Source organism: Podarcis tiliguerta (genome assembly GCF_965153285.1).
Source record: "Podarcis tiliguerta genome assembly, chromosome: 14".
In the NCBI taxonomy this organism is placed as follows: domain Eukaryota; kingdom Metazoa; phylum Chordata; class Lepidosauria; order Squamata; family Lacertidae; genus Podarcis; species Podarcis tiliguerta.
The window spans coordinates 24,743,235-24,758,972 of NC_139547.1; the positions used below are offsets into that span (position 1 = coordinate 24,743,235).

At 47.6% G+C, this 15,738-nt stretch overlaps 1 protein-coding gene across 2 annotated transcripts; it reads left to right on the plus strand.

Moving 5' to 3' along the window:
• Nucleotides 1-337: 337 nt before the first annotated feature.
• Nucleotides 338-14,297, plus strand: FAM174B (family with sequence similarity 174 member B). Of its 2 annotated transcripts, XM_083412352.1 has the most exons (4): nt 338-911; nt 9,930-10,061; nt 10,519-10,590; nt 13,242-14,297. In XM_083412352.1, exons 1-3 carry the CDS (start codon nt 610-612, stop codon nt 10,565-10,567), a joined length of 483 nt encoding a protein of 160 aa, XP_083268478.1. In that variant the 5' UTR covers nt 338-609; the 3' UTR covers nt 10,568-10,590; nt 13,242-14,297. The 2 variants fall into 2 exon arrangements, with proteins under 2 accessions (XP_083268478.1, XP_083268479.1); XM_083412353.1 differs by lacking the exon at nt 10,519-10,590 and having other exon boundaries at nt 340-911.
• Nucleotides 14,298-15,738: the final 1,441 nt, after the last annotated feature.

Genomic DNA, 15,738 nt, shown 5'->3' on the forward strand with positions numbered 1-15,738 from the left:
TACCGCACAGGGTCGTTGTGCGGATAATATGGAGAGGCGGGGAACAGTATGCTCCTTGGACGAAAGGTGCAATATAAACGTAATAATAACAGTGACTCTGGGATGAGCTCATTTAATGAGCTCAGGCCTTGAAGGGAGGGCGATTCTGGCCATCCAAGGCTTGCTTGGGAGCGGAACCGCATAAGATCGGGTTGCCATTAACCCCGTCTCCCCCTCCGTCGCACCCTTAAATATTGCCTAGGGTGCTGGCGCTCACCTTTGGGTGCTCTGCCTTAAAAAAAAAAAAAAAGAAACCGTGACGGAGGCGGGGAGGAGCAATTCTGGATCTCCTCGTGCCGTGATGACTCGGCACTGCAGGTAGCAAGAAGCGCGGCGGAAGCCCTCTGCACTTGCGCAGGGGCCCTCTTGACGCCCAGGCCCATCTGCTGCCCGCTCCTTCCCGGCCGCGGCGGCTCCTCCTCTGCCCGCCCCTCCGCGTGCCCTGATCCGGCTCCTCGGGGACGAGAAGCGGTGGGAGGCCGGGCAGCAGGCGGAAGCGAGGAGGGAAGGACGCGCAGCGGCGCCGGCCAGCAGCTGAGTCCGCCTCTGCCTGCTCCTCTCCCGGCCACCATGCGCACCTTCCCGGGCGCCGTGGCGGCCTTGCTCTGGCTCTCGCTCCTGCTCGTCCTGCCCGCCTTGGCCGCCGTGGCTCCTCCGTCCAGCGTCGCCGCAGCTGCCGCCTCCTCCTCCTCGGGCTCCGGCTCCAACAGCTCGGGGTTCTCGGAGCCGCCGGCCGGGAACCGCAGCGAGGTCGCCCAGCGGAGCCCCATGTGGGCTTTGCTGCGGGACTTGCCTGCGCTCAAGGCCGCCGTCATCGGGGCTTGCGCCGCCAGCGTGGGGCTCATCGCCTGCCTGCTCCTCCGCGTCCTCAGGTGCGTAGTTGGGGGGTTGCCAGCTGCTTCCGCACCCCGAGGCTCCTCTGCCTTTTGCAGCACAGAACTGGAGCGGCCGCGAGCCTGCTGGGTTGGCAAGCTGCAGTGGGCGCAGGAGGAGGCCAGGCCGGGAGCCCCCCATCCGCACCCAGTCCAGCTCATAGCTGTCAACTTTCAGATTTGAAAATAAGGGATCATCAGCCTCGAAAATAAGGGATCAGCAGCCTCACCTGTCCTGGGGACAGTCTAACAATCAGGGATAGCAGCGGGAAACGGCGCAGGAATAAGGGAATTTCTCGCAAAAAAAAAGAGGGAAGGTTGACAGCTATGGTCCAGCTTGGTTCTTTGACACCCTTGGGCAAGGGGGTGGGTGATGGTGGGCCGGAGTGGAGGGTGGCATCTAAAGGCGGCAGGACAATTGGAGGCTTTGTCTGGTACACCCAGAGTACTTTGTGCACATTAGAAATGTCTTTTATCAGATTGCACATTCTTTTGAATGGGCGATGTGCATGTTTCATGTTGCTCCTGTAAACTGCTTTTGTTTCCCTTCGGGCGAAAGGCGGATATAAATCTCAAGTTAATATATTACCTTGGTAATCTTTATGATGATTCAGAAAGGTAGTTGTCCACTACGGTATATTATAAATTGGCTGAGAGATAAAAGGTTTGCTTCTTTAGCTGCTTGCCAATAGTACTTCCTAGTTAAATAGCGCCCTGCCCTTTTAAAAAAGTATTTACAGCGCAATCCTCTACGATGCTTACTCAGAAGTAAACCCCGCCAGCGGGGCTTATTCTCAAACAAGCTTATGTTGGATTGCCACCTTAATATGCTTCATGTACATCAAATCGGTAATCTTCACAACAGCCCTGTAAGGTAGGTCAGTATTCATTATTCTCATGTTTTAAGGGTTGGGGCTCACTCTGAAATAACTTTGTTTCTTAAAAGACTAGTCAGTATTGGCACCAGTGCTTTAGCATGTTCAAACTGCTTTGTTCTGATATTTATTTGCAGGCTCCCTCAACCTAGTGCCTGCAGATGTTGGACTACAACTCCCATCAGCCCCAGACAGGCAAATGGTGAGGGATGATGGAGGTTGTAGTCCAACAACACCTGGAGGGCTCCAGACCAGGGAAGGCTTATTTATTGTACTATTCCCTTAGAGCTGGAAGTTGCTCATAGAAACCTGCATCTTCAGAAGTCTTATTCTTAACATTAAGGGGGGGAAACCCATTGCAAAATAGGCTTTCCTATACCAGGGGTCAGCAAACCTTTTCAGCAGGGGGCCGGTCCACTGTCCCTCAGACCTTGTGTGGGGCCGGACTATATTTTGTGGGGGAAAATGAATGAATTCCTGTGCCCCACAAATAACCCAGAGATGCATTTTAAATAAAAGCTCACATTCTACTCATGTAAAAACACCAGGCAGGCCCCACAAATAAAAGGACACATTTTACTCATGTAAAAACACACTGATTCCTGGAGCGTCTGTAGGCCGGGTTGAGAAGGCGATTGGGCCGGATCTGGCCCCCAGGCCTTAGTTTGCCTACCCATGTCCTATACTAACTCAGTAAACATTGTTGCAACCCTTTAAGAAAGTTGGGCTGTATTTATTATTATTACCATGTTCCAGCTGAGAGTGATTTGCCTATTCCCCCATCTCTTTTCATATCTACCATGAAAACTGCATTTCTTTAAATGGGGGGTGGAGATAGGATTCCCCTTTCAGGGGTCTTTTTTGCTCCCCATCTTTACCGGACCCTCCATGTTTTGGAGGGGTCTCTCTGTCTTTTGCAAGCTTTGCTGTACATGTGTGTGTGTGTTTTGAAAAGACCTATCGGAGTTGTATCTCTCTCATAATTGAATCGTAGTTTCTTGAGCAGAGTTTACACAAGGTGCAAGGTACCCCTCCCCCGACCTTGATCCATCAGAGTTTCCCTGGGGAATGGCAGTAAGGAAAAGTCACTTCCTTTTTTTGCTTTTAAAATAATCTTTATTCTTGTTATATATTAATTTACATTAAACTATACACATACCAAACCACATATTACATACATACAAACATTACACACCAAATACATACCCAACATACCTACAGTCTGATGTTTACACCACACAAAGTAGACTTCCGACTTATTCTCCTTGAGCTTTGTTACCGATCATATCTCTATACGCATGTCATGTTTGTTGTTCTGCTTTTTCTTAACAATTATCTAAACGAGTGTTACTAATCCTCTTTATTTACAAGATTTCATCTATGTCTGCCAGGAGGCTTGCATTGTCCATATATCGTAATTTTTGAGATATTCTTTGAATATTGACCATTCTTCGTTGACTTTTTGAACAGTATAGGAAAAGTCACTTCCAATGCAGAGATAAGGAGTCCTGTGACAGCCTCACCTGGACAGCCTCCCGCTGTTTGCACACTTGAAAATCTCGCACTTCCAGTGGTAAACTGGACCAAGTGTTTCGCTAAGTGGAAGCTAAGTCTTTTCTTAGCTTTTCATGCTGAAGCAGACCATTGGTCCATCTAGCTCAATATTGGCTACACTGATTGGCAGCAAGGACTTTCTAGGGCAAGGTTTCCCAAACTTGAATCTCCAGCTGATTTTGGACTACAATTCCCATCATCCCTGACTAGCTCAGGATGATGGGATTTGTAGTCCAAAAACAGCTGGAAACCAGTTCTAGGGTTTCAAACAAGGGTGTTTCTTAGGCCCTACCAGAAAGATGCCAGGGATTTAACCTGGAATGTTTTGCCACTGAGCTAAGGCCTTCCTTGCAATCTCTCTTCTGATGGCACAGAGGACTAGGGATATCAGAAACTGTGGTAAAAGGATCAGACTATTTGCCTTTGGCTCAGTATTGGCAGTGACTCCCCAGGATCTCCGGCAGAGATCTTTCCCACTAACAGCTACCTGGTCCTTCTTAAACAGGAACGATTGGGAATTATATGTATGACTGTCTGCATTCAAAACATGTCCCCTTCCACACTGAACTATGTTCCCCTGATGCCACATCAGGCTTGCTTGTCTTTGTGGGTGTTTTTCTCTCTGCAGGATGCATCTGTGACCAAAGGCTACACTGCTTGCAAATATTTCTGAAAGCCGGTCATGTGTCTTTCCTGAAAAGAGGATTATGCCTCTCCCAACAGGAATTCCTCTTGGTGGAGGAAAACAATAGTTGGAACTGCCTTTAGTGCTTTGGAGGCAAAAATGAGCAGCAGTTTTTAAGTACACAGAGTTAAAACGCCCCGGCCTGTCAATGATCTCTGTGTTCCTGGGAACCTGTCTTTCTGGTATGAGTCATTCTCCTGTCATGTTGTCAAAAAGGGGAAGGCGCTGCAGGTGCAGTTGTCGTGGATGAGGAAATGTCGTGGAAGGGATGAGGAAGCTGGGCTCTGAAGGTTACACTTCTGCACACCTCCCCCTGCCCATTGCTAAATGTTTGAAGCTTGCGATGTTGATGTCAAAGGCCATAGCTCAGTGGCAGAATAATTGCTTTGCCTGCATAAGATCCCAAGTTCAATCCTTGGTAGCTCCAGGTGGGGCTAGGAAAGATCCTGTTCCTAAATCACTCAGAGTAAACACTACTAAGCTAAATGGGCGAATGGTCTGACGTTAAGTGTTTTCAGCTTTGTAAGTGATGGCAGGACCTTTAGGTTGACAATTACTTGTTATATGAGCAGTGGCGTAGCGTGGGGGGTGCAGGGGGGGCCGGCCGCACCGGGCGCAACATCTGGGGGTTAGGGTTAGGGGGCGCAAATCCACAGGTTAGGGGGCGCAAATCCACGGGTTAGGGGGTGCAAATTACTTGCCTTGCCCCGGGTGCTGACAACCCACGCTACGCCACTGTATATGAGTGCCTCTTTGCAGCATTTGAAATTCACCAGGCACATTTTGCTCCTGGCTATCGTCCACTTGGAACCAAGTGAAGATGCCCGGGTGCAAGGATGGTGCCTGACATCCCCAGCATCTGGAGGTGCATGTCATTGGATCTTGCCTGTTTTCACACACTAACAACGCATCTTGTAGAATTCTATCCCTGATATTTTATCCGCACAATCAGGACAAATTTTAGGAACCAAAATGTCATACTGAAAAATACGACTTTTGAACTGTCTGGCCCTAAAATGGCAGCTAGACATTCTGTTTGGGTGACTGTAACCCTGGCTTAAAGAGCCATTTGGTTGCTAGCTTATATCTCTGAGTTTCTAATGCTGCATATGTGTTAAGTTTCTTTGTTAACTTTTCTAAGTTGTTGCAAGAGTTTTGCTGGAAGCAACTCAGAAATTGAACTAAGAATAACAGCAACAATATAGGAAGCTGTCTTCTTCCAGGACAGATATACCTCAGGGTTGTTTGCATGGACTAGGCAGTGATTCAGCTTCCCAAATTCTACCTGGAGATATTTGGGGCCAAATTCTGCATGGAAAGCCAGTGCTGTATCATGGAGCTGTGGCCGAGAGATGACTGGTCTGTTAATTTGACTCCTCTAAAGGAAGCCTGCAAATAGCCACTTGCCTGCTCACCTGTGGCACATATGAATTTTCTCCAGGTGATCAAGCAAGGAAGCTTCACACACAACACACCCACAGCCATTGTTGCATTGATATATGTGATTGGAATTAGCAGCCTAGTAGAAACTAGGCTAGTGCTCATTTTGTGAAACTGATTGGCAAGGCTACCTTAGGTTGACATAGTATAATGCAGACTTAAATCAGTTTAGCAACTGTTCATTCACCAGGAAACCCTGGAAATAGTTGTTTCATGGAGGGTGCTGGAAGCATAAATGGTACCACTTGAGGATATCAGGTGGACAGTCTTGTGACTTACGTCACTGAGACACTTGAAGCTTGCACTTGAGCAAACTGAGCCAAAAAGTGTGTGTGTTTTTCTAGCCCTGCTCGGGGATATTCTGCATGCCTAAAGGCTACATGTGATTATGGCCAAGGTATGGATGCAGTATCAAAAGGGTGGATGTGTTGCCCAACCTGTAATGGCCCCGCAGAAATCTTCGTATTGGCGTCAGGCCCTTTGTGACTTGCCAACAGGAATATACTGGGTATGTGGAACATGGAAAGGTAAATTGCTCCCTCCACGATGGGATGGGATCTGTACACTAACTAGCCAATGGCTTTCCAGCAGGGTTACACAAATTAACCATGTAGCACCATGTAGGAGTGAAAAGGCTTAGCGATGTCACAGAAAGAGAACGGTTTTGTAAAAAGCAGTAAAATGTATTGGCAGAGTTCCTCCCCTCGACGCTGCACTCTCAAATTTTGCCCTGCTCAAAAAGTGCCTGGTGTGTTGCCTTTCCTTGGAGTTTGGGTAGGCGAATCATCCTTTCCCCCTGCTATGTTGACTTTGCCAAGAGGTATGTCGAAGGCATCCCAGTAGTGATGTATGGAAGTGAGAGCTGGACCATGAAGAAGGCTGAAGAATTGATGCTTTTGAATTATCATGCTGGAGGAGACTCTTGAGAGTCCCATGGACTGCAAGAAGATCAAACCTCTCCATTCTTAAGGAAATCAGCCCTGAGTGCTCACTGGAAGGACAGATCCTGAAGCTCAGGCTCCTATACTTTGGCCACCTGATGAGAAGAGAAGACTCCCTGAAAAAGACCCTGATGTTGGGAAAGATGGAGGGCACAAGGAGAAGGGGACGACAGAGGACAAGATGGATAGATAGTGTTCTTGAAGCTACCAGCATGAGTTATACCAAGCTGTGGGAGGCAGTGGAAGACAGAAGTGCCTGGCGTGCTCTGGTCCATGGGCTCACGAAGAGTCGGACACAACTAAACAACAACATGTCGAAGGCCAGCAATGTGCAGCCTATTCTGAACTGGTGCCGGATTCATCAGGGGCCCTTCCATGATTAATTTGTTTGGGGTGGGGAACCTGCAGCCTTCCAGATTCTGTTGTACTCCAACTTCCACCAGCCCTAGGTGATAGGATCATTAAGAATATAAGAAGACCGTGCTGGATTAGGCCAGTGGCTCATCCAGTCCAGCATCCTGGTCTTACAGTGGCCAACCAGAAGCCTGTAGGAAACCTGCAAGCAGGACCTGAGCACAAGAGCTCTTTCCACTCCTGTGGTTTCCAGAAACTAGGAAACCAAGTTGGTGGCCATCACTGTCTCCTGTGGGAGAGAGTTCCATAGTTAAACTATTTACATCAGGGGCCAGCAAACCTTTTCAGCAGGGGGCCGGTTTACTGTGCCTCAGACCTTGTGAGGGGCCGGACTTTATTTTTTTTTTTTGGGGGGGGGGGGGAAATGAATGAATTCCTATGCCCCACAAATAACCCAGAGATGCATTTTAAATAAATGGACACATTCTACTCATGTAAAAACACACTGATTCCTGGAGCGTCCGTAGGCTGGATTGAGAAGGCGATTGGGCCGGATCCAGCCCCCGGGCCTTAGTTTGCCTACCGATGATTTACTTCTATGCTTAATGAGAAATAGCAACGCAGTTTCCCACGATTATCCTGGGGTGTGTGCATGGTGGAGGACAATTATTTCCAATATGGAGTGGGGCAGCCTCCCGCCATCCACTGGCCCCCAAACAGTACAGCTGTGTTGGATGGGACTGATGGGAGTTACAGTCCAAAAGATATGGAGTGCATCAGGTAAGGGACAATGAATGTAGGGTCTCCTGCTTGCTTTAGCCTCATGAATGTATTGATCTGCAGCTGCAAGTATCAAGGACCATATTTCTTCCCCCAATCTTGCTTCTCAAGAGTGGTGGTGCTGCCGGCTCAGAGTGGGAGAGGGCCACGTCTTGGGATCATGGGGTCAGGAGCGGATCCTTTTAATCCTGATGGCTGCCTGGCTAAAAATAGATTAAAGGCTGAAGAGCAGTCTGATCAGCGGGCAAGCTGACAGAGAGCGATTGCAGCCTCTGCGTGATGGGGAGCAGCTGTTCTTCATGTGACTGAGTGCTTGGTCAGAATCACAGCTGGTGAATGGAAAGGGCTGAGTGAGAGTGGCCACAGACTCCACCTTTCTCCCTCTCCCTCCCTCCCTCCCTCCCTCCCTCCCTCCCTCCCTCTCTCTCTCTCCTAGCTGTCTTCTTGCTGAGTTCAAAGTTTAAGCATCCAGATGGGGGGGGGGGACTTGAAGAGAGAAAGCCAAGGTCATTCTGGGAGGTGGTGAGAAAGATGGCTTATAAATGGCAAGCATTTGTACCAGATCATTAAGAATATAAGAAGACCGTGCTGGATTAGGCCAGTGGCTCATCCAGTACCCATGCTCTCTTGGACCTATTCAGCTTACAACCTTAGTACTTCTACGACTGTTCCTGCTGCTACTACTGCTCTGATTTATATGGCATCATCAGCATGCGTGATACAGCAACAGGACAGGCCATTGCCATGCGCAGCTTACTGTTATGATACCATTACTAGTTACATGGCACTATTAGTGTGCATGGCCCAGGAAGATGATAGGTCCCTGCCCCAAGTGGCTTGCAATTTAAAATTCCATGTAGGGGCAGTAGAAAAGGGAGGGAGGTGAAGCTAGGAATAAACAGAGGAATGGTTGTTTACACAGCATGTTATTTGGGTGACCACGTGGCTGGCCTTCTGCTTGAAAGTCTGGATAAAGTATCCCCCCCCCCTTTTTAAAAATCACAAAACCCACCTTCACTGTACCTTGCAATAGGGAAGTTTATAATATGCACAAAAGTAAAACCATGTCTGTTGGTTGTAGTTGTTGTTTTTAATCCATATCCCAAGGCAGGGAGGAGTAATTCTGATCAGTGTTAGTGATGGAGCAATCATACCTAGTGGATAGTGTTTGTTCTGGGCTAATTAATCGGGAATAAATAGGGTGATCTTGTGGACACTTCCTAAATGGGCTTGTAAAAGCTATATTGGATTTTAATGGCTCGTTATGTTTGTGGTTCATGGTAGTAATTTCAAAGAAGGTCTTTACAATGGCAGCTGAATAGATTAAGCAGCAGATCTCAAGGGTTGTTTAATCACTGGCAATTACAGTCCTTAAGTGATGCAGCGTAGCAAGCCCCAGATAGGTCTGTGCCCCAGTTGGGGTGCAGAGTGATGGTCCCTGCTATGGAAGGTGGGGCATCCTCATTTCTTAGCAGCATTTGTGTCTTTACAACCCAGGCAAATGAAAGCCTATTCAAGTGTGAACACTGTGCTATAGCTAATCGGAGTCTTAACCATACCGGATTGCAACTCTTGAATCAGACCAACAAAAGAGGCCAAATATTCTCGACATGAGAAGCTTCATGGGATCTGGCCTGAAGGCATCTAGAGACAAGTTCCGGTTTGAATTTGAACAAGGCCACACAGATGGGAATGAAAGCAGCCTGGAGGCTGCACACAATTGTTTTGAGGGATTTGCAGGAGGGTAATAGTTGTGCTAACCTGATGCAGGAGGATCCCATCGGTTCCCACTATGCTCTGGTCATGTATTTGTAAATCAAACATAATTGCAAAAGGTAGTCGAATGAGTAGAGTGTGGTGGTCTGGTGAGTAGAGAATTTGCCTTGACACAGGCAGATCTGGGTTCAAATCCCCACATAGGATGTTCTCTCTCTCTCTCTCCTCCCCCTCCACCTACAAGTGTTTTCTCATACAGTCGTACCTTGGTTCTTGAATGGAATCCGTTCCGGAAGTCCGTTCTACTTTTGAAAACATTTGAAAACCAAGACGAAGCTTCCGATTGGCTGCAGGAGCTTCCTGCACTCAAGCAGAAGCTGTGTCAACCGCGTTGGACATTCGGCTTCCAAAGAAAGTTTGCAAACCGGAACACTTCTGGGTTTGCGGCGTTTGGGAGCCAAAACGTTCGAATCACGAGGCGTTCAGGATCCAAGGTATGACTGTATTAGCTGGAGCAACAATGAGAAACTGAGAGTGGCTGGAAAAGTGGCCTGGTAATGGGACTGTTGAATCTTTTTCTCCACTCCCATTTGGGTGGGTTTAAATAAATTGTCAGTGTTTTGTTTCCACAGTATTTGTGTATACCTACAATATAATTTTCTTGTTGTTTCAGATCTGGCAGGAAGATTAAAAAAACCCGCAAGTATGACATCATCACAACTCCAGCAGAACGGGTGGAAATGGCCCCCTTAAATGAAGATGATGAGGATGATGAAGATTCCACAGTGTTTGATATAAAATATAGGTAAGGAGAGGGGGAGGACGGTGTAAACATTATGGGTGAGTGGGTGGAACTTTTTAAAGGGGGGGGTGATATCTATGTTGGTCCATTTAGAAATGAATAAATTGGACAGTACTTCACTATGAGATCTCCAACTAAGAAGATCAACCATTATTAGCATTTGTGGAATCTGATTAGTGCAACCTTCCCCAAGCTCCAGATGTTAATGAGTACAATTCCCATCAGCCCCAACATCATATGGCTATGCTGTCTGGGGGTTGATGAGGGTTGTAGTCATTAACATCTGGAGAGGGTACCAGCGTGGGAATTTAGGGAAAGGCTGCTTGAATTAGATCAGCTTCTACTAGGTACAAAGTCTGAGCCTCCGTTCATGTACCCCATCTTCAAGTTTAGTTACAAGCTGCAGACTTAGGTGTCTTTCAATATGATGCCCTCCTTTTTTGTTGTTTTTAAAATACAGACCAAAGAAGAGTTCTGGAGAACTTGAAAAGTTGCTCACAACTTTGTGAGGGTTCGGTTGGTCCTAACAAAGGTATTAGCCTACTGCAGATTTTGGATTTGTTGCGGGCAGGGGTGGAAATTAGTGTGTGTTCCCTGCCACTCGCCTTTTCCGCCCCCCTTTACATACAAGGCCTGGAATGTATTTGGTGGAGTCCTTTCCAACTTTCTCTTGTGATGAAGAGCAAAGTAAGAGTAACCCTGCCCAGCTCTGTGGGTCCTTGCAGGACACCGAGGAAGCAGCTGTTAAGTCTGGATCAAGCACAAAGCATACAGGACCTTGGACAGCTCCGAGGAGCTTCTGGAGATGTTGTCTCTGCAGGGATCCTGCGCCAACTGAAGCTTTATACAGTGGTACCTCGGGTTAAGAACTTAATTAATTCTGGAGGTCCGTTCTTAACCTGAAACTGTTCTTAACCTGAAGCACCACTTTAGCTAATGGGGCCTCCCGCTGCCGCCACACCGCCACTGTGCGATTTCTGTTCTCATCCTGAAGCAAAGTTCTTAACCCGAGGTGCTATTTCTGGGTTAGTGGAGTCTGTAACCTGAAGCATCTGTAACCCGAGGTACCACTATACCGGCAAGCAGGGGAAGCAGGCAGGGTCAGCTCCAAGTGGAGAGTAGGCAAGAACAGGACCCTGGCGTACTATGCTAAAGCATCTCCCGAGGCCAGCTACAAGAGATGTGGTCTCTGCAGGGAGCTGAACCTCCCTTTAGGCTGACCAGACTTGATGTGTGGTAGGCTCTGTGTTCCCTGTAGGAGCTGCCTGACTAGTTAAAGGACCCTCACCTTACTTTGTAGCAAGGTTGTGGGTTACAGAGGTACTGCAAGGTATGCAACCTCTGAGTCAGAGGATTGTGGCAAGGCTGTGTCCTTTGGCTGGAAGGGCTGTGAGGTTCTTTCCGCTGCTCTGCCGCCTCCCGTAGGAAGTAGCTTGAGCCTCATCACTGTCCTCTGATGTGCATTTCAATGTTCCTGACAGAGGTCCGAGAAGGACTGGTGCAGTTGACAATGGCCAGGCTGGGAAGCAGCGCTTTGCATCCACACAAGCCTGTCTCTCAACAAACCCTCGCCTTGCAAGACGGTAGAACAGTACAAAAGGAGACAGTTGAATTCATCAAAACTCGGGATGCTTTTCCATCATAGCTGGATCTCCACAGTACCTTTGTTCCTTCTGATAATAAAGGCCCCTTTAGATCAATACCCGTCCATAGAATATCCCCCCTTTCCAACGCACAGATGCCCTTTTGCATACAGACGCCAAGCATTGTGTTGTTCAAGGGTGTGTGTGCATGCTGTTCTCTGGAGGTTGCTTTTAATTGGGTGTCTTGCAAGTGAGAGCTGGAGGGTCTTTTCTGTACACTGCTAGGTGGATTGTGTTGGGTGTGAAGCTGGTTTTTGAACACATTTATCTCTCAAGCAGGCTGACTTGCCTGCTTGGAAGGCATAATTGCTATTCCAAAATGGGATGTGGTGGCAGGGAGAAGGGAAGAATGACAAGTTTGCTGAGATGCTTAAACTCCAAGGTGTAATAATAATGATAATGAAATAATAATAATTTTTTAACAATAACAACTACTCAAGATTGCAACAGCCAGCCTTGAATTTTCCACCATCATTGAACTGTTTCAGCCCAAGGGAAGGAGGAGTAGCACCAAGAGGCTCTTTCTAAGGCAAACATCTTGCCTGGGCGATGTCCCTGGGTGCCACTAGGAGACTGATCCTGGGGCTGTTTCATGTAGACCCTCAAAGTGTGTTGCAAGAGTCCTGCTAGCACACTTTGGGAGAAAGAAATTGAAACTATTAAAGCCTCTTATTGGCCCCGAAGCCCTTCCCTCGGTTAGGAGGCATCAGCCATGCCTTTTGATCAGCAGTCATCCCTCCTGAAAGAGAGAGATGGAGCAGGTTCATTCACTGCCCTGAAAGAGAGGTTGCCCACTGAGTCTCTGTGTGAGTTGCCGTTCTGGATGTGCCTCCTTCCATGCATATATATGCTCAGTATTGTTTCTCTGGCATTGCCCATGTTGCCTATTTGTGGATAGTGAATGTGTTGCAAAATACCTCTTGTCTTTGGCAAATGTACTTCTGTCTTTCTCTGCCTTTAGTTTTTGAAGTATTATTATTATTATTGTTATTATTATTATTATTATTCATTAAAGTACATAACATTCCTAACACTGTACATAGATTAAGAGAGAAGACAGTCCCGGCATGCAGACTCACCATTTAATAGATTCAGCGTGTTAAGGAAATAAGGATGGGGATGGCAGAGGAAAACAAACATTGGAGAAGCTGCTCCTCCTTTGGTTGATGGCTGGGGCCACCCTGGGCTCCCCTTTGCTATGTTCTTCTTCCTGGCAGGCAAGGGGTGCAGCATCCCGGTGGACACTTAGTCCTTTGGCCAATGCCAGAATGTGCCTCCCTTTAACTTGGCTGCCTCAGGTATCTGGCAGTGGGAGCAAAGTATTCCCCGTCCCATGCATGTTGGGGAGCCACAAACTCCCTTCGGCTGCTCCTTCTTTGACTGCTTGACAGAGCCAAGCTGGTTGCCCACTGCCCAAAATGGGTTTGGAGCAAAGAGACTAGGTTGGCCACATACCCAGCTTGTGAGGATGGCCTGCATTTTGTTGAATTTTATGAGACACACTTCTCTGCTGTTGCTAATTATTTCATTTCTCTTCCAGGTGAGGCTGTTGCACAAGGCTCATCAGGATGGAGGTCTCCTGTCAAGAACCTTGCAAGAACCTTGGCAACAGAGGGGAGAAGGAAGACAGAATCTCAGCATCAACAAAACTTACAATTTCCCACTGTTCCAAAATATATACATACATAATTTATGATGGATTTTGACAGGAGACAGCTGAGCATCAGGCATATACATTGCTACTACGTTCCTGGGTACCAGGTTGGAAGAACTGGAGGTGCTTTTCAACTGGGAAAAAAACCCCTCTCTTTTTGTTTTGTTACAGATTTGGTTACCTGCAATGTTTGTAGGCCAACCCAGAGCCCTAGTTATTAGGAGTGCCAGTTTTGTTCGAAGGCACCCAGGCTAACCAACAAACTCTCTGCTCAGAAGCGCTAAACTTAGATGGATGGTTGTTCTCCACGGCAACTAAAATGCCTGGCATTGTGTGGTTCTGGGTTGTAGCAACCTCTGCTCATCTCACAGAAGCTCAGGACTTGTGCAAACTCTGCTGAATTGATTGAACCTGTGTACTGATGTGTGAATGTGTGTGTGTTTTGCTTTTTGTGGGTGAGACGTGGGCCGCTGTGATGACTTGCTACTACTACTGATAAGAATTGCACTAATCATCTGCTCTTGCAATAAGGCTCTCTGCCTTCTCTCTAAGGGGATATCTCCACAATCCTCTGGGGAGGGGGAACTCTGAGAAGGAGGGGGAGAAAAACCCAGCCAGTTCAGGAGGAAAGGAAAGATCTTTTTTGGCAACCCCTTGCTCCTCTTTCCCTGTTCCAGAGGAAGTCAAACCTTACTGCCGGGGGGGGGGGGGCTCAGCTGTGACCCTGTACATGTTGTTCTGACCTTTGGCTGTGCTGGCTGCGGCTAAAGGGAGTCGGGAGTCCAGTAACCTCTGGAGAACTGCAGGTTCCCAATTCCTGCCTTACACCGAGTGCTGTTTTGTGTCTGTGTCTCCCTCTGCCTGTGAGTCGCCTCTCTCACACCTCCTCTATTGTATTTCACGACAATCTGCAGTGAGGCTATTAAAGAGCAATTAGGATAACTTTGCTTTTTTTGCGTTGTTATGTGCTCCTGGTCAAATATTCTTGTCGCCAACCAAAATTATTTTTAACATTGTTTTCAACTTTGGTCAATCAGGGTCCAGCTTTTGCAATGCATAACACAAAGCCAAATACAGTGGAACCTCGGAAGTTGAATGTAAGCCATTCCGGAAGGACGCTTGACATCCGAAATGTTTGAATTCTGAGATGCGGCTTCTGATTGGCTGACAGCTAGGCTTTTGCAGATCGGAAGCGACATTGGGTTTGGGTTCCGAGGAACGTTCGAAAACTGGAGCACTTCTGGGTTTTCAATGTTCAGGAGCTGGAACGTTAGGGAACAGAGTGGTTTGAGAACTGAGGTTCCACTGTAGCTGGTCTCTTTTCCAGCACAGACCAAGTTACCTCCTTGCCATTGTTAACACAACTGCATGTTCTACCACGTGTCTCTTTGAAAGACTTCATCCTCTGTGCAAAGCAGCCAGGAGAGAACAGTTCCCCTTTGCAATGGCCCTCCCTCTCTCGGCTACATTTCCCCCAGTCCAGGTTGCAGTCTTCTGTTCCAGCAGCCTCTCATTCACCCTGAGACCATGGTGGTACTATTATCAAAACCTTCTCTGCATCCTCATGGAGGGATGCTGACTTCTTTTGATGTTCCGTTCCCAGAACTGGACATTTAGTAGAGGTCAGTGTTAACAGACCTGCTGCTCTTTGAGAAAGGGATTGTTTTAATCCTCTCTGCATTGCTGCCTTCTGTCCAGTGAACTTAACCTGCCCTTCTTGGGACGTGGGTTGAGAAATATTCAGGGCCAGCTACGGGAGGCTCGCCTGCCTTTTGCTTCTTTGCTGTCACACAGAAACCGAAAACCTCTCATCAACCCTTAGGATTTCCCGATAGCTTGGAACTGGGTGGAGTTCTCCATGGGTGGGTGTTATTCTTGGGGCAGATTTCAAATAAAATAGAACTGTTTTGAGAAAACCCTTGATGTCAGCTTCTCCTTGGAGGGACAAGGCTGATGTTCGTCTCCCCCTGCCCTTAAAAATGTACATCTGGTTGGAATGGTTGCTGCCAAGTTTTGTCTTTTGAACATACAGAGTGGGATTAAATCCTTGCTCACCAGTGATGGTTAAATCCTGCTGCATTGGCAGTGACTGTAGACCAGGCATGTCCAAAGTCAGTTTAGGGGTCTAAACCGGCCCCCGGTGGCAGTTTATTTCCCAGGGTAAAAGCCTAAAAAAAACCTCAACAACTTCAATCCTAAAAGGTCAACAACTTTGGTTGGCCCTTTGGTCGGCCCTCATGGATGTTCACTTCATCAAATCTGGCCCTCTTTGAAAAGAGTTTGGACACCCCTGCTGTAGACCCCTCAACCCTACCCCAAGCATCAGCTAGGTGAGATTCTGGATTTGATGGTCTTGTAGTAAGCCAATCCCTATTCTATTGTG